Source organism: Microtus ochrogaster, unplaced genomic scaffold, assembly GCF_000317375.1.
Source record: "Microtus ochrogaster isolate Prairie Vole_2 unplaced genomic scaffold, MicOch1.0 UNK6, whole genome shotgun sequence".
In the NCBI taxonomy this organism is placed as follows: domain Eukaryota; kingdom Metazoa; phylum Chordata; class Mammalia; order Rodentia; family Cricetidae; genus Microtus; species Microtus ochrogaster.
The window spans coordinates 6,025,046-6,051,774 of NW_004949104.1; the positions used below are offsets into that span (position 1 = coordinate 6,025,046).

Genomic DNA, 26,729 nt, shown 5'->3' on the forward strand with positions numbered 1-26,729 from the left:
CTGTAGGAGAACAGGGTAAGGACATGGGAGAACAAGGTAAGGCAAGGAAGAACACAACTAAGAGCAAAGTTACATATCTTGAAAACCAAATTGAAAAGCAAGAACTGGCTCTATTCACGGGTGGCAGAAGATGAGCTAAGATTAGAGCACTCCTGGACTAATTCCTTAGTTCTTACCTGAAATGTTCACTCAAGAAAACATACAGTACATTAAGTAACACTAAAGGGTAAATATGTTTTTAAGATAAGATAAAAAGTTAGAAATCTGAAGTTTAGATAACTTCAAGAAGTTTTCTAAAATTATTATTATAAAAATCATATAAACAAAAATATAATCAATTTCCAGAAGTCATGAAATCGTCATTGGTATAAAGTTGATAAACTGTATACTCATTGTTCCTTGGTCATCAAAGATAAGCTTTAAATTCAGATAGAAGAGAAAATACCCATCATTCTAAGATGTCTTGTATGCTTTGTCCAATATAATTTTTCATACTATAAAGCAGTCTAGGCCTTTAAGATGGCTTTCCTCTTATTGGATGGGTGGAGAAAGGAGAGGTGCAACAAGGGCGGTGGGGTGAAGAGGGGACTTGGAGGTGGGGAACCAGACTGGAAAGAGTTAAAGACAAAAATATAAAAACAATTCAGTTCTCATCAAAATAGGTACCCTTGAGATGTTAATATCAAGCTGAAAAGAAACTGCATACTGTAGTCAAGAACAGTGATCACGAGCAGACAGTGGCAACATGACCCCCAGTATCCATGGGAAATACTCTCAGCAAGACATCCTTCCCATGCCATCAGTCATGTATACATAGGTAGATCAAGCTTGGAACGTGCAGGTGCTGCTTGACTCTATGTTCTCATACTCATTTCCATACACTTGTTATCAACTTGACAATCACCCTCGACACAAACCTTTGACTTGTCTAGCATGGACATTTCCTAGACTGGTTTAACTGATATGGTAAGACACATACTAAAGATAAGCAGGATCATTCTATGAGACCAGGTCCTTGACAGAATAAAGGAAAAAAATAAACATACCTTTCCCACCACCTCTCTTCCTCTCATACCCCGCACCCTGACCCCAGTTCTTCTTAATTGTGGATATAATGTGAAAATAATGCTAGCTTGCCCATGTTTTCTACTGCTATGACTTCCTAACCATAGTGGATTGCATCCTCATTCTATGGTCCAAAACAAACACTTGCTATTGTCAAGTGTTTAGTCACATCAATGTGAAAAAAAATGTGAAAGTGTAAAATCCAATTCAAGGCTATACAGCATCTATTCTAAATGGCTAATTTAAATGCACAGAAGTTCACTGAGATGTGTAGACTTGGGTCCTAGTTACTTTAGATATGGGTGTGTATTTGTGTATTATGTGATGTTTATTTATAAACTTTTATAATAAAGCTTATCAAAAATAAAAATGATCAATGTTTAAAAGCTCCAATATTTAAAAAAATTGACAAGAGAATAATATGATGAATATCCTTTTCACTCCTGAGGTGTTCTACAGGCAGTTCTCAGAACTTTATGGGGAGGTAAGCAAAATGTGTCAACCAAATAAGGTGTAGAAAAAGTTTAAAGAAGGAACATACAATATGTTAAATACAGAGTGAAGATAGGCAAAAAAAAAAAACAAAACAATTAGTCAACTTGAATTGTCAACAATGTATCAAATATAGCTCTATTATGTCCCAGAGGTTATTATTATACCCTAAGATATAAGCAAAAAAATACTTTTTTTTTCCTAAAATGCCTACTTTAAGATACCATTAGAAAGCAGTTTTTGCATTCCAGGAAAATATGATATAATGCAGCAGGTGTGAAAATTTATCTTTTTCATTCCGCAGGCCACTACTGCAGTAGGAATAGGACATGGTTAGCCTAAGATACAAATGGTAAACAGAATCAATTAGAAAGAGTGATTCTTTTTAAGGATTCAATAATTGTAAAAATTTGTCATAGCCAGAACCTGGGGGCAACCTAAATGCCCCTCACCGAAGAATGGATAAGGAAAATGTGGTCATTTACACAATAAAGTATTACCCAGCAGAAAAAAATAATGACATCTTTAACTTTGCAGGAAAATGGATGGAGCGAGAAAACATCATTTTGAGTGAAGTAACTCAGACACAGAAAGACAATTATCACATGTACTCACTCATAAGTGGTTTTTAAACATAAAGCAAAAAAAAAAAAAAAACAGCCTAAAAATCACAATCCCAGAGAACTTAAACAATGAGGACACTAAGGGCAACATACATAGATCTAATTTACATGGGAGTAGAAAAGACAATCTCCTGAGTAAATTGGGATAATGGGGACCTTGGGAGAAGGTTGAAGGGGAAGGGAGAGTAGCATAGAAAAATATAGAGCTCAATAAAAATCAATTTAAAAAAAAGAAAGAAATTTCCCAGTTTTCTTTGGTTTAAAATTATATCAAATCATTCAATTATAGTGCTATTTAATATTCAAATTACATTGAAATTCATAAAAAGAAGATATGTCCATGAGAAAAATTGTTTAAGAAAACAACACTAAGTAACAGTGAAAATAAATGTCATTTATGATGGCAATTATAACCAACCTAAAAAGGGTCACTTGATGCTGGGACAAGGAAGCAGAGAAAAAATGTTTGGCATTAAAAATAATTCTTAACTTTGATATTAAATGCAGTTAATGCAAGCTAATCACCAGGTGTTTTCATCTCTGAGTCCCAGCCTACAAAAATCAGAAAAGGGAACAAGATCATTATCAAGATGCCTTGATGAGATTTATCTTCAAATGAATTCAGTTTCTCTCTCATTGTCAAGAAGACAATATTTTCAATTTCATGAGATGGACTCAAGTGGATGATTAAAATGAGAAATGAGGCCGGGCGATGGTGGCGCACGCCTTTAATCCCAGCACTCGGAAGGCAGAGGCAGGCGGATCTCTGTGAGTTCAGACCAGCTCTGGTCTACAGAGCTAGTTCCAGGACAGGCTCCAAAGCCACAGAGAAACCCTGTCTCAAAAAAAAAAAAAAAAAAAAAATGAGAAATGAGATGGACCCTTGCAGTTTGCAAGAACTCATAGATATACAAAAAAATCACATATATACCAAACTTATCAGGAGTGTACTTGTTTTCCATTTATATGTTATATAGAAAATTTACAAACATACTTTTCAAAAGGCCTTTGAACTCATATAAGTCCTAACTTTAAATGCATCAGTTTAAATCAAGACAATTTGTCACATATACCTTTAGGCTTAAAAAGAAAAAGAAAGCAATATGGGCGTTAAATGCTCAAAATGAAGAGTGTTGTCAAAAGCTTTCTAATTTCTCTCTTGTTTTGCACAGTAAAAAACTCCCAGCAAATAGACTTAATGAGACACATGATACTCACCAAAACAGCAAACTGCTCAGGTTCACTTAAGTTGTTATAGTCACTCCTGAACTGGGACAATGAATTCAACTGTTCTTCATCAGGAAGATGCTTTAGTAAGTTCTAAAAATTAAAACCAAAGAAAAGTACCTTCACATGAAGCTCCCCAAGTTTGGGAAAATAAATAAGCAACCTATGGAAAGGAAACCAGTCTAGAAAATAACTTTATTTCTAGATAACCTCCCTTATCCTAAACCTTAAGCAACAAAACACTTAGATTAGAAACAGTCAATTTTACTTTTAGCTATCCCAGAGTTATTATATATTCAAATCAAGAACTACTGAATATTTACTTGATTAGCTTATAATTGAGAAAGGAGAACTCAACCTATACCAAAGAAAGAGCTTTCTCACCTGGATAAATATGAGCCATTACATTTCAGCTTTAGGGAATTAAATGTCAGAAATCTCAGGCAAAGCACTTTACTCAGGGGGATCAAAGAAATCATAAGTTGCTACCAAAGGCAAGGGAAAGAATAGGAAAGGATTGAAGGGAATTTTAATGGAGTGCTTACAAGAGTTAACTTAGAAGGATCATGTTTTAATAATAAAAACTGAAGGTACCTTTAAAAGTAAATTTTCTGATGGGAGGAAAATTTTCGAGGTAGTGGAGACACAGAACAAGGAACCTTGCAGACAGAGTGCACATGCATTTATCTACCTGTATCTGCATGCATCCACCATGGTCTAGAACCCACTGGTTCCTCAGCTGTTCAGGGCTTTTCGCATTTCCAACCCTACACTTAACCATTTAAAGAGCGAGCTGTTATTTAAATAAGCAACCCCATGAAGGGAAAAAAAAAAAATAGACAAAGCCTTTGTTTCAAAAACACTCTGGTATTGTACTCTAACATTAAAATTGAGGGGAAGGATAAGGAAACGGAGGTCACAGATCCAAATTATGTATAGACTGAAGCAAAAATAAAAACTGACTCTATACAATGCTATGTTTATCTCTTGGCAGTAACAGAACTCACCCAAAGCACTATTGGTTTAAAATAATTTTAGAGGGTGTCACACATCAAAAGTAGTTACATCAAAGAACATGCCACAGGCTTACCTCTAGAAAAACGGTGGTGGACTGACTAAAAACAAACAATAAAAACAGGCAATTTAAGAATACCCTCAGAAAAACGTAGCCACTTTTAATTCTAGGAAGGTGAATGCAAGCATTACAAGTATGTGATTTTTGCCACATAAATTTCTCTTATTGGAAATGCCTGAGACCAAAAGCCTGGCAATTTATCTTTGTTGTTCTGTTCAAGTTACAGCTACACTGTCAAATTCCTTGTTAAAGGGGCCATTCAGATTCTTAGCAATTTTTAATATGCTCATCATATCTCAGTAAATATTTTAGCTATTATTTATTTATATTTGATTTGCTCATAGGAATTTACAGATTTTCATCTTAGTATTTGGGTGTTCCATTGAGAAAAATCCATGATTTGTAAGAGTGCAGGCTCCACCTTCCTCTGCTTTCAGGTCCTTACTAAACGCCCATGGACGTTGTATAGACATAGCAGTTACTCATCAGCATCCATGGTATATTGCCAGAAAGAATACCACCACGCTATCCACTTAGCCTTTTTTTCTGGATGCCATGTTTCAGTCTCTTTCACTTAAGTACCTTTGGCCTCAAACTCATAAAAGACTATGTTCTCCCAATCTCATTTCTAGTTTTCATGAATCGCAACAAAGTTTCACCTATCCTGCATTAAAATTACACATGTAAATGTCATTACTATTGGCAAAATATACACTCAAAGAAGGTGAGGTCTCTGACAGACACTCATACAAATTATTATGCACAGTATATACAATAAAGTGTTAGTAATGCTAATATGTTTATTTTGAATATATGAAGAATGATGTACAAAAGTGGCATAAAAAAGATATACTTCTGAAACATGATCATGAATAGATTGTTGAAATAAAATCTTACTTCTACAGTCATGCAAAATGAGTGAATTTTTTAAATTAAATGTAAGATTTTAAATAATATGAAATTACTGTCTTATAATGACTATATAAAAGCCATAAATATATATATATTTGAAAAATGTAAAAAATCTAAAAAAATCTAATATATATGTATTTTCAGATCATTCACTGGCTTTACATTTATTAAGTATGTTATAAAAACAATACGATCTAGACCCAAGAGGCACTTATCTACAGTTGGAATTCCAGTTACTATCAGATGGCCTTAAAGTGGTGAGAACAGCCTGTAGTACCTCAGTGTCTAATATAATCAAGATGGTGAAGAGTGCAACAGAACAGGAAGAGGTGATCATGCAGAGGAAAGAAGGTCACAGTGACACCACCCACAAGATGAAGGGATGGTCCACAGTAAGAGAGGGAGACAGAAAGAATCCAGACCTGCCAAAACCTGACTTCAGCTCAGTGAGAACAGTGCTGGGCTTCTACTTTAAGGCAATGCAAATAATCAATTTCTTGTTGTAATCTGTAGGCAATGACATGAATTGTAATGGCCAAAAGAAACTTGTACATTAAGAAATTATATGAAGATGAACCTGTATGGACATTAATTACAAAATAAACTTTTTCCTTTCTCTAGACCACAAAATGCACATAATTATCAAAACATCCATGTAATCAAGTTAAGAGCTACTCTGTAAATATTTAACAAACTCATTACAAGAAATCCAAACATGCATTATGTAGAAAAATTTTCTTTAAGGAACTAAGCATCTGCTCTCAGCAAGAAGCCACATACACAATCAACAACAAAGAAAAAATCCAGTTTAAAAAAATGCTACAGGGAAAAATAGTGCTTAAAGTAAAGTGGTTGAATTGGGTATTTTGAATCTACACGACTCATTGCACAAATAATCTCAAAAAAGAGTCTGTTCCACCGGATGACAAACGGAACTTCTAGAGGTATCAGTTACTGATGGGCAAAAACATCTAATGAAGTTTTACCACTGTTCACAATTATAAGTAATCCCTTGTGTGCCCCACCCTCATTCCCTCATGGAGTTCCACAAGGCCTCAGAATCTGCATTCCACTTCCTCAGACTCCAGAATGGAGAGATCATTGGCAAGGGGCAGCGCACCTGGCTTGTTGCTTTCTTTACCTTGTTATTAATAATAATCATCATTATTACTATTATATATAGCATAAATCCTAATAATTAAATATTTTACATCTAAATATGTATTATAATTACTTTTTTGGATTCGCAAGTGTATTCTTGTCAGAACACAAAATGGTAAATGAAAGAATTTCTCTCACCACACAACGTGATTTAATTGTCAAACTTCACATTTAGTCATGGTTTTACATATTGAAAACCTTATATGCAGTTTAATAATTTCAGTTCAACATAGTCACTCATCACAAAATGCTAAGGTCAACAGACACCTTTCATAACCTTCTAGCTTGGAATGAATGTGAGGATCTTACAAGCAAGGCCTAGATCCTCTGGGAGCACAGCAATGCCAGGAAGAATTATATGGAAAGCTAACAACATGAAATAAGGCTCTCTCCCTCACTTTTACCAAACAATGATTCCATAAACAAAGGAAAACGCATTTGGTAAACCTATAAAACAAATTTAAATTAATATACCACTAGTCTTAACTGTAATAAAAACAAAAACATACATTGTAAAACTCAACAATTTGCCTTCAGAAAGAATCATTTAAAATAATTGAAATGCAATCATTTTGATAGCGTTATATTTAGCTGCAGTTAAGAAAAGAGACAGAGTTTTATCTCCTGGCAATGCAGAAGTTATGCTCAAACTAATTATGCAGCAATGATTTTCCAGTTGAATGATTTGGGCTAAGAATTTTGCTTCACTTACAGATTACTATTTAATGAGAAGCTTGCAATGAAATATTGGAATTTAAGCTGTGTCTGTTTGTTTACCTGAATCATAGACTCTGACAACTGTGTTTCATCCACTTCCAATATCATCGTCTTGATTTCCTTGTAAGGCACCCGGAAGGAGCTCAGGAAGATTGCTGAGAGAGTGGGAAAGGGTCATAATGTATAAAGTGATAAAGAGATCCAAGAGGTAGATCTATCTACATAAAATCAGAGTATACACACATTTTCTAGAACTGCTGTGGAGGAAAGGTCATTAATACAGTATATGCTCTCTTCCAGGTTAGAGCTGCTACATAAGAATCCATCTAGGTTTCCTATGTAGGTGTCACAGCTGACTTTTAAATCCTTACTTATTTACCAACCATCAGAATCAAGCCAATTTTCAAGTGATTTAAAACAACTTAAATAAGTTTGATATGCTATAAAAACCATCATGAAAGTGATAAAATGTCAGTATATGCATTTAATATTTGTCTATGCACACATTATTGCCTTGTATAATATTTTCCAGCACTACTAAATAGTTCAAAGTAAAGCATTAAAACAGCTAAGCAATGCATTTCCACTTTACAGATACTAGCAGCACAGTACAATTCAAACAAACTGTAGAAAATATGCTGGAGGGACAGATTTGCATTTAACTAAAACTTAAACTTTAGAAACTATTTTAGAAAATAAAATTCCACAATGAATTTGCTATATGGATAGGGGATGATCATATATTGTTGGGAATTCTCAATATTACTTAGTTTATTCTTTTTAATAATATATACATTGTTGTATAATCTAATAATCTTTAAAGGAGAGATTTTAATATATACGCTATTATTTGCAGGCTTTAGACATAATGCTTTGTCAGAGCACCCACCCGTTACTGCCACATTGCAATGAACTCAGTTCTTAGCATGTCATGGTGGTTCATACCTTTACCCTTAGCACTGAAATGATTATGGCAAGTTTGAGGCCAGCTTGAGGTAATCAGTTCATCTCAAAAGTTAACACTGTCATAATTAATGCAAGTAAACTCATTATTTTTAAGTTTTTGACTACTTGACTTGCCTTTGGGCTAGAAACCATACACACACACACACACACACACACACACACACACACACACACACAATGTCTCACAAAACTCTAAAACCATTAACGGCTTCTGTTTTGAACCTTCCTCATTCTTGAGAACATGGGTATCTTCTGGGCTCTCACTACCAGTTTTACTTCCATATTTTTGACCCCAAGAAGTCAAAAGATATAAAGGCCTATTATTGATATTCTAAAAGACAAAAAAACAGGTCCAAAATATCCAGATATTTATAGAATTAAAATGTGTAATCTGCAGCAACATTATCTAGCAAGCAAAAAATATAAAAACCATATGATCACGAAGACTAATAAATGAACAACTGAGAGAATGAGAATAAAAGGCAATCATCAAAAAATGTACTAAACTAGTTATAGAATAACTAAAAATGAGTGTTAATGATACATAGAAAGAAATAATAAACAGCCAATAAGCTCGTCTCTGGATAGAGAAATACTTCCTGAGGACAGAGGCATGGGCAATGAAAAAAGCAAGCAGGATTCATAAACTTATGGCAGGAGGCAAGAGAGATAGGTGAGGAGAGGTAAGGAGATAAGCTTTAGTGTGGGGATTTACAGATGTAAGCCTGCTCCCCTTGACTGGAAGTAAGAGAGTTTGAGCTTATTTTTATTCTTTCAAATTTGTTGATAGCATGTGTGCCTACAAATTCTGACCTAGGGTGTGGTTACTTGGTGTTTTGGACATTAAGACTGTCCACAGAGGTGGATCCACTTCATCCTGACCAAAGGTCGAAGAATTCAAGCCTATTCATGCTCCTTCATTTTTAAAATAGTTTGACATAGGCAGTGGATGCCTACAGAATTCTTGATCTAGGGTGTATTCATTGCATATTCTGCCCAAATCATCAAATGCTTTACTCAGGAAATAATGCCTTGATGTCTCAAATAGTGAAGCAAGTAATTGTTCTGGTTTTCCTTTGAGTCATGTTAAACTAGTCTTTTGCCTTCTTCCCCCCTTTTTGTATTGAGGTACAAAAGCATAATAAAATTAAATGTGGGCCTATTCAGTCTTCAATATACACTGAGTTGCGCTCCCGGTACTATCCCATGTCTTTGTATTTCTTTCATATCTCTGTTCCCACTACTGTTCGTCCTACCGAATGTTTCTGATCTACATTCCACACTGGAATGTACGAACCCGTCAAGGCTAGATCATGACAGAAGTCACCCACCAAAACGTGGCTCATGACACTTTAGTATTCAGAGATTTATTTTACCACTAACTACTAGACAAGTAATATTTCTGAAAAGGAAATGCTGTAATGTTTTCAGATCAGCAAGCCCAGGCACTGATGAAGTTCTAAGACAGTTATACTGAAGCAAGGTTGGAGAGGAGTGAGTTGGCATGGACTCCAAAGATCACATACGTGATGCAAAGTTCACCACACAATCATGCAGTTTCTATCACAACTATCAACAGGGACTCTAGGTTGGCAAGGGCACTGGTAAGTGCTCAATAGAATTTTTGTATGAAACACCCTGGGTGCTACATTTAACAGAAAGGCTGTCCCACTGTTATCCAAGACAGTATGAATCAAGTATAGCAGTCAGTGAATGAAATGCTACACTGTCATAGTGGAATACATTAGTGTGGTTTTTTTATGTAAAATCCAGCACTAATTGATATCACACCTCCTGTATAAGAATAGCAGGTACACAGAACAGTCATAACTATTAAAAGGAAAGTTAGTTCTTCATCAAAACTCAGGATAAGAGGGTTACCTCACATGGAGAGACAGAGAAAAATAGATATGGTTATAAATAAGCCTCTAAATGATGGTTGTTTTCTTTAGCCAAGGGTGTTGATTATAAATTATATCACATATTTTATCAGCTTCTCCTAGGTATAATTAGTACACAGATATTATCATAAAAGATAGATATCATAAGCTTAAATGAAGAATATAAAAAGAAAACAATACAATGGACAAGTGAGCTACTGTAAGACATACAGGGCCGGCCTAACTCATGGGCACCTCACTCACTGGACAACTGAGATAATGTAAGACATACAGGGCTGGCCTAACTCAAAGGCACCTTGTTCTATCCTCCTGAAAGGTAATATCTAAACTCAAGCGTCATTTTTGCTAGTTGAATGATATTACTGCTACTTGAAGGTATTGGGCTACACTAGAGAGTTCAGGTTAACAACGTGATTTATGATGTGGGATTTGAGCAATGTAACCAGCTTTGAGCAATGGAACAAGCTCTATTTCTGAAGGAAGTGAAAACTAAGACCAGCTGTGCAGGGAGGAACTATGATGAAATTCCAGTAAAATCTCAGCATAGGAAGGGTGCTTCCTTTCTTATCAATACTCTGAGCACTGGGTCACCAACTTTCTAGCAAAGAAAGCTGCAAGCTTCAAGTCTGGGTTTCTCTCTGTTCTACCCATTCACCTTTTCCAGGCCTGACTTTCATGAACTATTTATTGACATAAAGCATGATCCATACTATAGTACATTTAGTGAATTCTAGATGTCCTGTAACAGATGCATAAGAGCAGTCTAAAAGAGCTATGCTGTAATGACCTAAGTTTAGTTAAGAAGGAGAAAAGAGAAGAACAGAATACCTATGCTCAACTTAAAGACTTTACAGAAGTCTATTTTTCAAATGATTAGAAGTTACTGAGAGTCACATACGAAACATGCAATTGAGGGATCCAATGGGTGCTAGAAAATGAATGTCACCACTTTGGCATGCCTTGCCCCTCCCAGTGTGATGGGACAGACTACAGCAGCAGCATGGGCTCAGCTAAGTGCAGTACACAGCTTTTGCAAGCAGCAATTGTGTATGTGTTCAGTGAGGCTATTTATAAATATTTCAACCTTTGCATTGATTTGTAGATTTCAGGGACTTTTTTCTTTAAAGGTCTAATTCAAACTTTTAAAGAATCTGGCAGAATACATGAATCTCATAAAACTCTCATGACTTTTCTTGATTCCAGAATTCTATCCGAGTTGTTGGGCCCTAAGTCATTGCCAAAACAATCATGAATTCTACAGATGGGAAGTAAGCCACCTTTAAACAAGTTAGGTAAATAAATGAGTAGCATTTAGCTCTTGTCTCAAAGTTGGACAGCATGTTTCAAAGATGGGAAGTGACACAGTAGAGACACATAAGGTTTCTCTTTGGTAATATTGAGAAGGGGATATCTCAGGTCAGTTGTTAGCATTCTCCTACCAACTATCCCACGAAGCTGTTTCATTCGAAACCAGCTGTTACTGTCTAGACCAGACTAATCTTACGATTCAATACCTCAAGACTGTGTTTTATAACCAGAAAACAACTTTGACTCCAAATATTCTTTTAGTGGCAATAAGCAGCTGCTAAGGCATGGCAGAGTTTAAATTGGAACACTTGGGTACAATCTGAAAGGGTAGCAATAAGCATAAAATGGATTACATCACTATGTAGTGGTGTAGCTTCTGGATCTTTTCGATGAATGGTTATCTAAAGCATGTTTCTCAATTAAATAACTTAGAAAAAACACCCTCTACCTAGAGCAATCAACATGAACAGGATCCTTCTCTAGGGCAATATTGTGATTTTGGAACCTACAAACAGGAATGCACATATATTTTATGTATATTATGCACAAAGACACTCAACTGCTGTCAGAATAAATCACCTAAAATTCAAGGTTTTTTAACTGAAAATCCACCAGATTCCCTATCAATAATATCAATGTTGAAAATTATCTGGTGGGTTGCAATAAATGTGAGAAGAAACATGGAACTTGCACCAAAGACAATAACGATTACTATAGTAGTTTACAATCTCTGAGTTCATGACATTTTAGTACATGGTCTGTAATTTACACAAATAAATAACCTTGTCCAGAAAATCAATTATCCAACTTTGAGTAGAAGACATTGACTAAATTAGCTGATCCATTCAGGAAGCAATGTATTCAAATGGCTGCATTCAGAACTATAAAAAGGTCATTTTAAGTCAAGAATAACAATTTTAATGCTGGAAACACTTGGTTTTCAAAAAATGAAATTATTTTTCTGAGATTACACAGTATAACTCTGACAACATCCAATGAGAAATCTGCAGTGCTTCTATGTTAGACAATAATACTGCGGTGAAAAATTCTCATATAAGCAGATATTTAAGGCCCATAATTAAAGTAATGTACTATGCACATGCAAAAATATCATTTCCAATTGAGAAAAGGAAAAAAATACATCCCAAGGAAAGGGGGCTGGGCAGTATAATGTAATTATCATATTACAAGGATGGACAACTCTGAAAGAGACCAAAAGAACAATCAAATGCTTCCACCCAGAAGTGATATCATCTCCACTTACATATTCAAAGGCTCAAGCAAGTCACAAGATGATAACAATATAAAATAGACCAATATATGCAATCAATCTACACACCAAAAAAAGAACTGAATATTGGCCAGTAATATTAATAGCACCATAGTAGACCATAAAGATCTAATCTGAGTCTATATTGGAGTGGAAAGTCTTTTCTGAAACACTAATAGGAAAACTAAAAAGTCCAGCTTTTGCACATATTTCTCTCATATAACTCTCTCTTTAATCAACTGTATAGATCATTATCCTCTGGCTGGAGAATTTTTTGGGTCCAATATTTGCCAAGAGCTCACTCAAGGCATGTTACAATTGAGAAGCAGGCTAAAAGCCATGTTAACACTACTTATCCCTCTAGATTCTTCATATTATGTCCCTCTTGCATCACCAGAAACTAATATACACAGGTCAAATTATCTCAGCTCCAAACAAAACCCTCTTTGATGCATTTAAGATGCAGTACGAAATGAATTAGGAACAAAATTGTTGCCTTCACTTATAATAATTCTGCTAGGAAGACAATTGAAAACTATGTATTTAGCTCCCATAACAGTAATTAAATCTAAAATATTTCCAGCAATGCTTTTGAGGACAAGGCTCTGAGCTGCTCAGGTAGAATAATGAAATTCATTTTCCTCCTCATCTTTATTTCCATTAATATTCTAACTACTGGCCTGCATGATCAAGTGTCACAAATAATAGATATTCGGGGGAATAAAAGGATAGATGGATTACTGATTCTTTTATCAAAGTGTGATATCATTACCCGAATTGCTTATCATTAATACTTGAAAGAAAGAACATTAAAGAGCATTTCCTTTTGTATTTGTGGGAGGCAGAATTTCATCTTAAATTCTTTTCTTATTTTCTAGTACATATTAATCTTTTCAAGAATTTAATCTCATAATTTGCATGAGAGTTATATTTGAGTTTAGTATTCAAGCAAAGAAACTAAAATAATGAAAAACAAGACACAAAATGAGTACAAAATGAGTAGATTTCAAAAAACAATCCACAGAGAATTGATACGTTAATGATATTCATATGTGATATACTTACAAAGGTTCTGAGCAATTTTAGGATCTAGAAATTTAAGTTCCTTGATTCTTTTCTTAATAACTTTCTTCTCTTCAAAATCATCTGTACTCCTTTTTGCTGTAAGACAAAAGAGAGATTTTTGCTAAAATCAGCAGGAACTTAAAAAGGCAAAAAGGGCAAGAAATGAACCTTTCCAAACAAAAATGTTAACATGTGCATATAATAAATTATAAAGTAAGAAAAACACCAATATTATCACCTACCACCTGGACATACACTGCTACAGAGAAACACTGGTGATTCAGGATTGAAATTTACTAAGGCTGAAGACTGAACTGGAAAGAGCTTGTAAAACAGTTATAATGTGGAAAATGCTAGCGTGAAGTGTGGGAGTGTATGTAGTAAGATCACTTGAACAAATGAGAACACAGTTACAGCAGTGGATAAACTTAATTTAGAAAGGGTTAAGAAATGATCCCAACAATACTAAACAAAAGATACTAAACAAATGGCTTCTTTGTTTGATATAACATGTATTTAAAACTACAAATGTTTCAGTAATTATTCAGTTAATACAGTATTCTTCATAAACACCATGTGCTTTCACTGTAAATTTTATCTGCCCTAAGGGAATACAAATTATACTCCTACATACTGCATAAACACAGGGCTGATTTTATTGCATGGTTACTTTTATTCTTTTATTGTAATAAGAAGCACTAAGCACCAGCTGAAAAATGTTCGGCTGGGCGATGCTAGATGAAGCAGACATCCCAACGTCACAGAACTTAAGGCCCAATACAACTGACTGGAAAATAATGGCAGTCAAACTACACTGATAAACTGACAATTTTTCAGTAAGAACCACGAGATAAAAGACAATTCTCAGGCATGTGGACCAAGAATGACCTTCCTGAGAAAATGGATAACTAATTCAAGATCAAAAACACTGATGACAACTTATGCTGGGGAGGATGCGGGGTGAACACACCTGCATTGCTAGTGGAAGTACAAGCTGGTACAGCCACTTTGGATATCAGTATGATGATTTCTCAGAAAATTAGGGAACAAGCCTGGCGGTGGTGGCACACTCCTTTAATCCTAGCACTTGGGAGGCAGAGGCAGGCAGATCTCTGTGAGTTCGAGACCAGCCTGGTCTACAAACCTAGTTGCAGGAGAGGCTCCAAAACCACAGAGAAACCCTGTCTCAAAAACAAAAACAAAAAAAAAATGAGAAATGAAAACCAAAAGAAAAAGAAAAAAAAAAGAAAATTAGGAAGCAACCTACCTCAAGACCCAGCAATACCACTTTTGGGTATATACCCAAAGGACATGTGCTCAACTATGTTCATAGAACCTGGAGGCAACCTAATGCCCCTCACTGAAGAATGAAAAAAAAGTTGTCATTTAAACAATGAAGTACTAAACAGCACAAATAGTGACTAAAAGGCGAGAAGGGAAGATCACAAAAATCACAAGGAATAAATACAACCTGGGCAAGGCATAGAGGGAATGGATGAGCACAAGGGCTGCAACAACAGAGGTAACTAAACTAATTATTGCTCCTAAGCCAGTCTCTCTGAGGTCAGACTGGAGGTCCAACTGCTTACCATCAACATCTGTAACTGAATGTCTAGTAGAAGTGTCAATATCACGTCTAGAGTTAAACTCCTGAAGTAGACCTCCCTCCATATCCCTCTTCCAATATCAACCCTTACAGCAGAAAGGAAGCATACTCTTAATTCAGTGGCTCAAACTGAATAGTCTGCACTTCTATGGCAAACATAGCTAGTCCATCAAAGTGTCTAATGGGTCTTACCTCCTAAAAACCAAATTAACCAACACAATCCTCAAAAACATCTCCCCGGCTGCTACTTCTCTCCTCCTAGGACTACCATGTTTTCCCGCTAGATTATAACTGCTCCCTTGCTAGTCTTGCTTGCTACCTAACTGCAAATTATTTACACCTTCTCTACCATACTACAGAGAAGGAATTCTACCCAAACCCGCTAAAAAGCCCTTGGATGCCTTATGCAGCTACAAAACCTACACCCAGCTTACCCAACATCTTTACTATGTCTTTTAACATTTTAGTCCAGAGCATTTATTTATTTTTCTGTCTCTTTCCACTAGAAAGTAAGACTGCTTATAAAGGATTCAGAGTCAGCACAAGGAGCATGTGCGTATGTATCCATGATCAGCTTGGCAGTGTTCACAAAAAGTACAATATTGGATCAGCCTATGTGTACTTCAAAGAGTGAATGGATAAAGAACAACCAAACCCAGGCATTCACAGGGAAACTGATGTAACCAGAGTTCAATAATGTGAGCCAGATTCTAGAGGCAAACACTATGTGTGAAACACACTATGTGAAATCTAAAGGAAACATTGAGCAGCAGAAATAGAATGACAAACATTGGGGAAGAAGAACTGCATCACAGAGGAGGACAGGAATGGTTAAAAAATAATGGAGGAAAGTTAATGAACAAAGCATATATTATACACAGATGAGTAGATCATGTCACACTGAAACACTATTTTGTAATAATAAATACCAAAAAGGAACCATCATCTATCACTGTACTGTTAGCAAAAACAAAGCCTGGGTGCTCGATACTAAGTGTCTTTTGTGTATATAGCTGACTGTGTGTAAATAGAAGAATTCACAAAGTCTAAGAGTAGAGAGGTACTGATACTTTCCTAGGTGGTAAATGAGGCATAGGTTTGAACTCGGCCAGTCACATCAAACAGGCAACTGGACATGAAGACATAAAGAAGAGCAATCTAGAATGGGGATAACAGTATCTACCATTCCCAACAGTCACACTATGGTTGCATGTTTCCTAGATGATAATTAACACAAAAATCTACTTCCCAGTACATAATACCTTCAGCCATTGTATCCTGTCTAAAGAATGAGAGCTGAAATCTATTAACAATGGCTTAATCCTCTTTGCTTAATCATGCCAAATAATAACCATCTACTTTTTTTAAGGTAGAATTTCTATTTTATTTTTACGACTCCCAAAAGAAGGGCAGACTCTAGGTTTTAAGGTTGAGCTCTCATCAGTACCCTCTCACATGTGGAAACACGTCCAAGTGGGTTCTGAAGAAAAAGCCGAAGGAACATAAGTTTCCAATAAAGCTTTAAATAACTGCAAATGAAAACTCTGAGGAATGGCACTGAAGACCATCCACCTTTCCTGTTTCCTCACAAGCATGACCGTCCTTGCCACAGCGAGGGAAGGAATGCTAGGATAAGCGATCTTAGCAACAGACAGACGGCTTTTACTCCAATAGTTTCTATACTGTAGGATACTGAATATCACAATAAAACAAACTAACACAAACATCCAAGATCTTTAAAAGTGAGAAGCTTACCGTTTTCTCTTTTTCCTTAAAATCAGACAGATAGCTGGCTACTTTTAGTCAGCGGAAAGCAGAGAAACGACCTATGTAAGTGTCATAGATAAAGCAGCAGTCCATGGCAGTATTTCATTTTCCCATGTGGAACACTTTTAACGGGCCCCTTTACACTTCTGCTATAGTGGCATTCACCAACATGTCCTTCAGAGAGGCAGAAGACAGAAGAGTGGCACAAAACAATTGCTTTCCTTCAACCCTCCTGGCAGATGAAAGGAGCAGCATCAGAGTGCACAGCACAAAGCAGCCCCCACAGTAAAGCGAATACACCCCACTACACCAGGGTGTGTGCTGCATCTTCAGCCAGTACAAATAAACCTTCACCTCGAGACTAGATTTTTGTTTTCCTGGATAACATGGAACTCTGAGTCAGATGGTCAGATTATTAAATCTGTCTATGCTTGTAGGCTAGTCAATTGCCATTAGAAGTCTGTGTTTAATCTTACTTCCCAGATATGCAAAGTAACACTCAATCTTTCCACGAGAAGATTAAATCCGTTCAAAAGTGCCCCTGTTCACTAACACAGTCTACACTGCATTTTATATAGGCTTTATGTCAGAATTAAGTCAAAGATGACGAAACATTCTCTGTCGCCAAGAGCCATGAACTGAAAAAGTCTTTTTTAATTACATCTTCACTTTATTCGTTTCCTATGTTCAATGTTTCAAAAATAGCAGCAAAATTATATGAAGAATTTCCTTTCAAAATCTTTTCTTTCACATTAAATTTTCCATTAAAAATTATAGTTCCATGGTACATGATTATACATCTTATTCCAGCCCATTTTCCATTATGTTCTAATCAGATTGATTTAAAATGTGACCTTTGAGAAATTAGATTCCATATAAATTTTATCATAAATTCCATATGAATTTTATCATACATTATTTCACTATTAAAAAAATAATATGTATGTCAAAATTTGTTACCAATTTGAACATAAAAAGACAGTTTTCACTTCACAATGGAATATTTTATTCAAGTATGTGCTGTTTGTGAATGTATAATGTATTTTTATTAATTCAGACTAAATGTATATTACAGATTAAATGTGCAAAATATGAAACACTAAAAATGTATCTATTGCGCATCTAACGCACACGTTATAAACTTTTACACAGTAATGATTACAATAAATTGCTATTTTTAATTATATAACTCCTGAACACAATAAGGTGATATCAAAGCTGTGGGAAAATACAGATTTGTACCCAACTGAAAAAGTAAGTAATATCCATAATAATAAGAGATAATAAGCTTATTTGCAGAAAAAGTAAGAATAAGTAATATATTTAGGGCATGAGGCCTGGAAAGTCTTAACACTGTTGAAAGTGAAGAAAGCCAAACCTCTGGTGTGTGTTTAAGTATTAGTAATGACTATTACTATTAGTATTAGTAAAGAGTAAGAGTTGGGGGGGTGAGGCACTTAAGGATGTCCTACAAAACTGCTAATGTCTTTGTTATTATAGATATTCTAGAATGCTCACAAAGAATAAAAACTTCATAAACTTTAGAAGCACAAGAGTCATAGAATATGAAATGCCATCTGTTCATTCTATAGATGAGAAATCCTGACTGTAGAGGTTTTTGCAGGTAGTCAAAGAGTTTGGCAGTGACCAGATTTGAGCTGTATCCACTGTCCTGACACAGAACTGAACAACCAAGTGGTCTGCAGCCAGTGCACCAGAGAAAGAAAACTCCCATTCTGTTGCATTATCACTTGATAAAAATGCCCTTGCTCCAGGTGCTCAAAAGAGTGCTGAGGAAGAGAAACAGGCCCAAGGGAGGGAAGGGGAATACACAACATTTTCAATACAATTAGCTGAACAAAGCTTTGGAAAAAAATTACAGGTCAGGATTGAAAGTCAGTTCACCCATCAGTCTCTCCTGTGAGAGATAACTAACTAGCTAGGCTTCGGTCTCTGCTATATGGCGCAGATGAAATGATTGACAACTTTAAAGAATAGAACTTAAGGGAAAAAAAGAGGTGAGAAAAGGGCCTCACACTATTGGTGGTTTCAATATAATAACATGGTTTTATATAAGATTTAGAAAACTCAGAGGAATAATACAAAACTCACAGGTGAAGGGGAAAAGATATAATATGAAAGAAAGCATGCACACATGTACACAAGAACATGAAAACACACACACACACACACACACACACACACACACACACAGAGGATTGACTTACAATACAACCTTGGCAAAGTATGTAAGGAAACAGCTTAGTCCTAAGAACCCTAATTATGATCTCTTAGACCAAATTCTAGTATTTGCAGGCACATAAACAAAAAAATATGCAACTAATTATACTGAAAACATTCAGAATCAAATACATAGGCTATACTTCTGTTCAAATATTAATATGGGACTGCCATAAGCAATCAAGCGTTTTTCTGGCAAAAGAAGTTTTTGACAATTCAAAGCTATAAACTATACAATGTTTACAAAGAGTGGTTGAAACACTAAATGAAAATTATGCAAAAGTGTATTTCATCTACAGCAATCATCAAAAAAGTAGCAAATATATGCATATATCTGATTACATGACATTCTGCTTCAGTAGACAATCTCACAAAACAAATGGTCTAGAAGGGCTTTACACTTTAGGACCTGCAAAGTTAGGGAGGAGGAATTCATTACTTGATAAAGCTATAGTTGCTTGCTCTGTTTTGAACCACTATGACATTTCTACAGCCAACTATCTAGGCAGGGAGAAACTCTGATCCAAACAGTGTTACCAATATCTCCTCCTCATTCTTCAATCTTCTCTCTCCCACTTCCTTTCCCTCCGCCATTTCCTCATTGTTGCTATTTTGGCTAGGATTTATTTCATTTGCTTGTTAAATAAGGTCTTACTATGTAGAAATCCTTGGCCTCATACTTCTTATGATGTGTACTGGTTCCTTAAACAATCGAGAATATTGAGGTTACAGATATGAAATACCGTAACAGGGTTGTTTGTTGATTCCTATGAGGAATACATCAATGAAAATATTTTTATCTTTTCTCAAAAGCCAACCTCAACCACAGAAATGAACAACTTTATTTATTTGAAAATTATTACACCCAACTTAAAATGAACCAATAACCCGAGACGTGCTTTATATTAACAGCCACTTACAACCAAGGTCTTAAATACCACAAAAAAGAAAAAAAAAGGGTGTTTTCCAAATTTACAAACACTTAAACAGAAAACTGTTGTGAGTGAGAAAAATAACATGAAATCTAAGCTTCTTTGGGTGGGGTGGGGCGGAGACAGAGTACACTTGTTACTGGAAAAGTCAATTTTGATAATGTGGATATAAAGTCGAAGGGAAAAAGGAATAGGGTATTAAAGATAAAAACCACACTGGGAAAGAAATTGTATCCATTAGTCCCATGATCTTTCTTGGCTCACTTAGATAACTCAGAAAAATACTCCTATATCTTTTTCTATGTGCCTAAGTATTTCTTTCCCCTGAAGTATCGTTCTACCAACAGCTCCTTATGAATTCATTGAAAAACTGGTGTTTCTTCATCATGGAATACTATAAGTATTCAAAACAAAGTATTTTTATCACTAACTGACAGTTGGCAGCCCACCCTTCTCATATAAATGCTGTGATAATATGAGAAGGCAGAACTATGTCTCTGCTAGAAGAGACTGCAGAGTAGCCTCTGAACACTAATACATGCCATGCTAATGCTCACAGCAGAGAAGAACCTATTACACAAAGAATGAGAACTCAGAGTACATTCCTAATCACAAAAAAAAAAAAGGATTAAGTCCACATGAGAATGTAGGTAATTCAGAATCTGAAGCATGCTGATGAACAGGAAAACTTAATATGCCAACTTATTAGTATCTGGACACACAGTGCTAAGCATCTTGAGACTAGGAAGAGTAGCCATGAATTTTATTAACTAACAACAAAAAATTTAATATCATAGTAGTGAGCACCACCATGCCTGGTATATCAGTGTTGGGAGGCAGCATAACACATACCTTCATGGAAATTCCACTCACCATGAAATGAGCAGACCTAAGAAACAAACATCATACTACTTAACTTAAATCCAATGACAGCAAGCTTGCGTGATTTTGTTTAGTGTGTTTAGTGTGTTTGCTGCATCTTGTATTTGTTGGAAAGCCGACCGAGAGTAGAGAATGATAACACAAACTTCACCTACACAGGTCTCCATAATATGAAGAGTTCACGTGAGGAGTTAGCAGAGTTTATGTTATAGCCTATTAGGAAAAATTACAAATGACCTTAAGGTGAGAGAGGGAATAAAGTGTTAAATGGATGAATGGAAGGAAAAAAAATTATCAGACACAGAAAGATGGAAGGTGTCATGATTGTTGCAATGAGAATGCCATGAAATTTTGTTAAAAATAGCCACAAATACTAAAATCTTCTTATACCATATGTTTAAAATTAGAAAAATTATCTTTAATGGCATTCATTTCAAATCATTCTAAATATGTTTTTAGTCTCTTGGTATTACAAAGTACTTAACATTAAGACGAGTCAATGCTTTGATTTTGAAATGAAGAGAAAGCATTCTAAGTGAGCATGAAATTAACACAGCAGAGGAAAATCGGATCAAGTAGAATTCACATGGCCCATGCCCAGACATGCTCAGGGGAGTGAACAACTGCTTGCAGCACTACAGAACACATGGACACAGAATTTTCCTGTCCCGACAGGAGCATGCTGATATATATTCAAAAAAAGTATGATACTGCTCATGGCATTGCCTCTGCACCTCCTGTGAATTTCTTCTCCAAATTGTATGAGGAATGGTTGCACAATTGATATCATAGAGAACTAAGTCCCGACTCCATTTTCTATGATGCCCAGGTCGCAATCTTAGGAGACACAGGGCATGTAAACTAGCTCACAGCAGTGATCCCAGGAAAGACTGAGTTTATTTCTCTTTCAACAGTGCCTATTCCCCTCTACTTCAGATATAACAGTAAAGTGCTCTCATCTTTCCTCTCCTTCCATCCTGAAGAGCAGGTGAGCTCAGAAAGACCAGCATCTTCCAAAGTGAAGAACCACTTCTGGGAAAGGAAGCGGAGAAGACCTTTGCACTCAGCCTCAAATGCTTCAGCCAGGACCAAGAGCCACGAGAACTCCCATGGCATATCCAACAACAGGTAAGAGATCCTCTGTTCCTTTTTATTGTGGATGGACTTGTGTAGTTCTCACTAAGGGATGTCTAGGGAAAAAGAAAGGTAACCGGATTGGGATCAAAACTCCCTGTAAGTTTTCTAAGTGCCAAAACTCAAGGAAGAGAACTCCTAAAGAGAAACAATACTTCCTAATATTTCCCAATGATAGTACTCTTTAATAATTTTTTTATGTCCATTAATGAAGATCAGCAGTTTCAGAGTCCTGAATCTCTACCCTGGAAGGAAGTCTACCTTAGAGATATAATCAAGAACTGGAGAGTAAACTCTCCAAAGCCAAGCTGCTATCCAGAATAAACATGAAATATATACTTGCTGATTTGAGATCATCTCACTGTGCAACCCTCCATTATCCAGAGGTCACCTAGAAAGCACTGTTGCAAGGGCACCCAAACTGGAAGAGGACTCAATGTGGGGCTACTCAAGGACTCCCTTGTCACTAAAGAGAAGCACCCAAACTGGAAGAGGTCTCAATGTGGGGCTACTCAAGGACTCCCTTGTCACGAAAGAGAAGCACTTCACTGATCCATTCACTTCTTCATTCACTCATTGATCCACTCACAAAATCACAAGCCAATGGACAGAGCAAAGTAAGGCACAAGGCTATTCTTAAAGTTCAAGTGAAACTGGGACAGTGAAAGACAAAACTATACAATAATACTATCACTTATGTCAGAGGAGAAGGATTGTAGGGGTCAGGCATCTTTTGATATTTATCTTATCAGAAGTCCACTGAAAGAGTTTGTGAAAAGGTTATTTTGCCTCAATTCTTTGAGGCCAATCAAGGAAAAAGATCAATGGAGCACTTGGCAGGATCAAAGAAGCAAAAAATAACTTATCACAGATGAATCAGAAAGTCATCATGCTTTAAGTGGCATTACCTGTGGCTCTTAAAATAAAAATGGGGACAGGTTTAGAAGACAACTCTTTTTGCCTCTTCTGTATAAAGTCACTTTCTAAATATAAACACATGCTTTATACATGTACACACAATAAACATACAAAGTACAATCCAGTTCTGACAAAGAACTTACAGAGAATGCAAAAGGTCAATATACAAAAATTTAAAAGGCGAGAGTGCTATGTATTTTTAGTCGTATTTGGCACAAGGCAATGGAAAACCAGAAAAGTTTGTCTCAAAATATATAGTCACACATGAACACTCAAAGGTTTCTGTGAAGTTTTTTAAGCAATTAAGGTCTCAGGCCTCACCTTTTATTGTCACTCCACATAATGTGACACAGTTACACTAAATGTCTGAGGGCCTCTACGTTCTGTCCAGTAGGAGGACTTGTGCACATGCTACTTTGTTTACCTGAGCTCATGTCACTCGATTGCTTGACTAATTCCTGCTCTTCTTCTGTGTTTTAATTTAAGCTCTGGTCATCAGAATGCTCCCAGGACAGGTCCTTTCTAAATTAGAAACCATCATCCTCCCTTGCTATGGATCTGCGTAACACCAAATACCATGGTCCCTGTTCTGGTGCCTGGCTATTTACGGTCTTCATTAGACTACATACCACACAAAGAAAGAAGTACCTCTACCTGGCTTAGGATTATGTTTTGGGAGTTAGGTCAGTGCCTTTTATAGGAGAGAATATCCCATACTGTGTAGCCTGGCAGCCTAGTCAGTCAATTGGATGGCAGGATGATTCACCATGATTGGCTCATAAACCAAACTGAGAACACTGCTTGCTGAGGGCAGATAAGTGCACCCTAGGTATAATACTTAGAAGCAGCTGGCCGTGGAGGAGTCTGATTTGTATATCCAATTTCACTCAGCGACAGAAAAAAGGCCACAATAGCACAGAAGACTTAAGCACTAACACAATAGAAATTACAGAGCTCTGACAGGGGAAAATGTCCTTAAGCACAAAGATGCAAGGCTAAGAAAAGCACTTTGTTGTAGGGATTATGCATGGAAACACCAGTGTCAAGAGGTCCAAGATAGCATAGCCCTGGCATTACAATCCAGTGGTTAGGCTTGCTTTGCATGCAGTCTTGGGTGTGAATCATCCCTGCTTTGATTGTTTCAGGAAGTAAAGAGAACTGAGTATTTTCCATGATCGCGAATTCTAACAAACAAAATTGAAAAATTGAATTTAAAATGTAAAAGCAAAGTTCCCACATGAAAATAAATGCAAAGTACCACTTGAGCTCACACAGAGTCGGCAATGATTCATAGGAAACTGTCTGAACACAGCACACAAAAAGATTTCTCAAGTATCAGCAAAAAACCCAATTATCAGATACCAAATGGTGTTTCTACTTCCAGGCATTCTGAATCTCATGTACAACTCTCAAGTTTTTCATCTAGTAACTGACAAAACAACAGATACAGGTTCCATTAATATTACAGTCCCTGATTATTTAAGGAGTATGTCTACTTTTTATCTTTCAATAAAATGATGCAAAGTGCTATAATCCTTTCATGTTGGCCTTACAACTCAAATATCTAGTTAAAAGCAAATATTTGTATAGCATTTTACAGTTATAAATCAAAGAGTCCCCTTGGTGCACAAAATTCATAATTACCAATGATGGGAAAATGAGAAAAAAAAGCTTCTGTAACATTATTTAATGCTGTTCCTTGCATAGTCAGTTCTTCAAAAGAAAAATTGTATTTGAAGTTCATATTTAATAGGTAGCATAGAAAATACTGTATTCCTTGCAATTCATATAAAACCCTAAAGAACATATACAACAAATATCCATTATTCTGTAAATAACGGATGAGAAAAAAACACTTGGACCATCATTTAAAATACTTGTAAACATACAATATGACATAGATTGGCAGTAAAAACTGACGAATGTTAATTTGTTTATATAAATGTTATACGTGATACTTCATTTGATCATGGAAAATTTCAAAGTTACTATTTTAAAAATGTAAACACATAATAAATGTGTTAAGAGTCTCTGTATTTTCAGTGATTTCTCATTGTCAGCATACTTTTACAATATGAGATGCAAAAATTAGAGACTTGAGAATTTGGTACATTAGGAAAATAATGTAAAATAAAACCAAAGCTGAAGTGTTGTGCTGCACACTGGGGTCAACAACACCACATCTATTATTCAGCTGAAACACAAAATTGGCCTCGAGATACCATTTTAATGTCAAATCAAAAACTGTCAATCAGCACCATTTGTTGCTAATCCCTCATCAGAACCCATTGCCTCAGACTGATCATTCACAGGGAGGAATGTAGAGAGCTTATCTGCAACCACTTAACCTTCATCAACCAACATTCATGCATGCTCATTAACATTTTTTCACCCCGCTTTTGAGCATGACACAGCTTATACCGGAATAATAACTTGCTGATAATTGTACAAGACAACAGCTGGACAGGCAGAGGGCAGAGGTGAACACGCTCATAGATTATGGGGTACAGTAATGTATTACAATTAGTATAAGAGTCTCAGGCTCATGTGCAATAGTTTTCAAAAGAAGTTGAGGAAATGTCATTAGCAAATCTAACTTTAGATCTGTCAGGCCAGATGCCCAATTCCCTTACCACGGTCCTATTTGGAAATAAACTAATGATAGCGATTGATAATGGGTACCCTATTGGTTCATGAATAGAAGTCAAATTTTCAATACTGTATAGTGAGATGCAACCTAAACTTAGTCTATTGAAGGATAACTGAGAAAAAAAGAGCCTCAAATACTTTAATTTTGTATTTGTGTTCATAATATTGCTGTTTTTAAGTAGATTATGGTTATTAAAACAAATTTAGAAAAATAACATCCTAGAAGAAATCTAGAATATTAATAAAGAAATCTTAGCGACAAAAGAGCATAGAGACAATATTCAATCCTATGTTATATTCATAACAGCTGTGACAGCCACTTTACTTCTTTGAAATATAATATAATGCACTATAAAGTGGGATGGATTCTGATAGTGATGGGCTAACTGGCACTGATGAAGTTGTGTGAATCGGGCATCACGCATGGTACGCACTCAACACATTGTCTCTTAATCACCCTGTGAGTAGCTATTAACACTCTTTTCTGATGAGAATATTGAAGGTGATCTTGAAGGGACTGAAAATTCAATCTTAGCACCATCTGCCCCCCTCCAAAAAAACAACAACAACAAACAGAGACCAATTCCAACCTGACAATGTTCAAGCACTCTACTGAGTCTCAATTTTAATTGCTACTAGTGCCTGTGATTTAATTTTCATTACTTCATTCTGAAAGTATGAAAAAAATCCAACGTTGTAAAATTCAACCAGTTACTACGAAGAGCATACGCCAGGATAAGGGCCTCACACACCTATCTATCTTCCAGTCTTGAGGTATCTAAGACCACTTGGAGCATTCAGTCAACCACCTCTGCACC

General features: G+C 35.9%; 1 protein-coding gene across 1 annotated transcript in view; it reads right to left on the reverse strand.

The window, feature by feature from the left end:
* Diaph3 (diaphanous related formin 3) overlaps nt 1-26,729 on the reverse strand; it is a 447,861-nt gene that overhangs the window by 228,303 nt on the left and 192,829 nt on the right. Inside the window, exons 18-20 of the mRNA XM_005366057.2 lie at nt 13,783-13,878; nt 7,333-7,427; nt 3,399-3,500 (exon numbers count right to left, since the gene is read on the reverse strand). Coding sequence (XP_005366114.1) covers nt 3,399-3,500; nt 7,333-7,427; nt 13,783-13,878 — 293 coding nt within the window. The remainder of the gene's footprint in view (nt 1-3,398; nt 3,501-7,332; nt 7,428-13,782; nt 13,879-26,729) is intronic.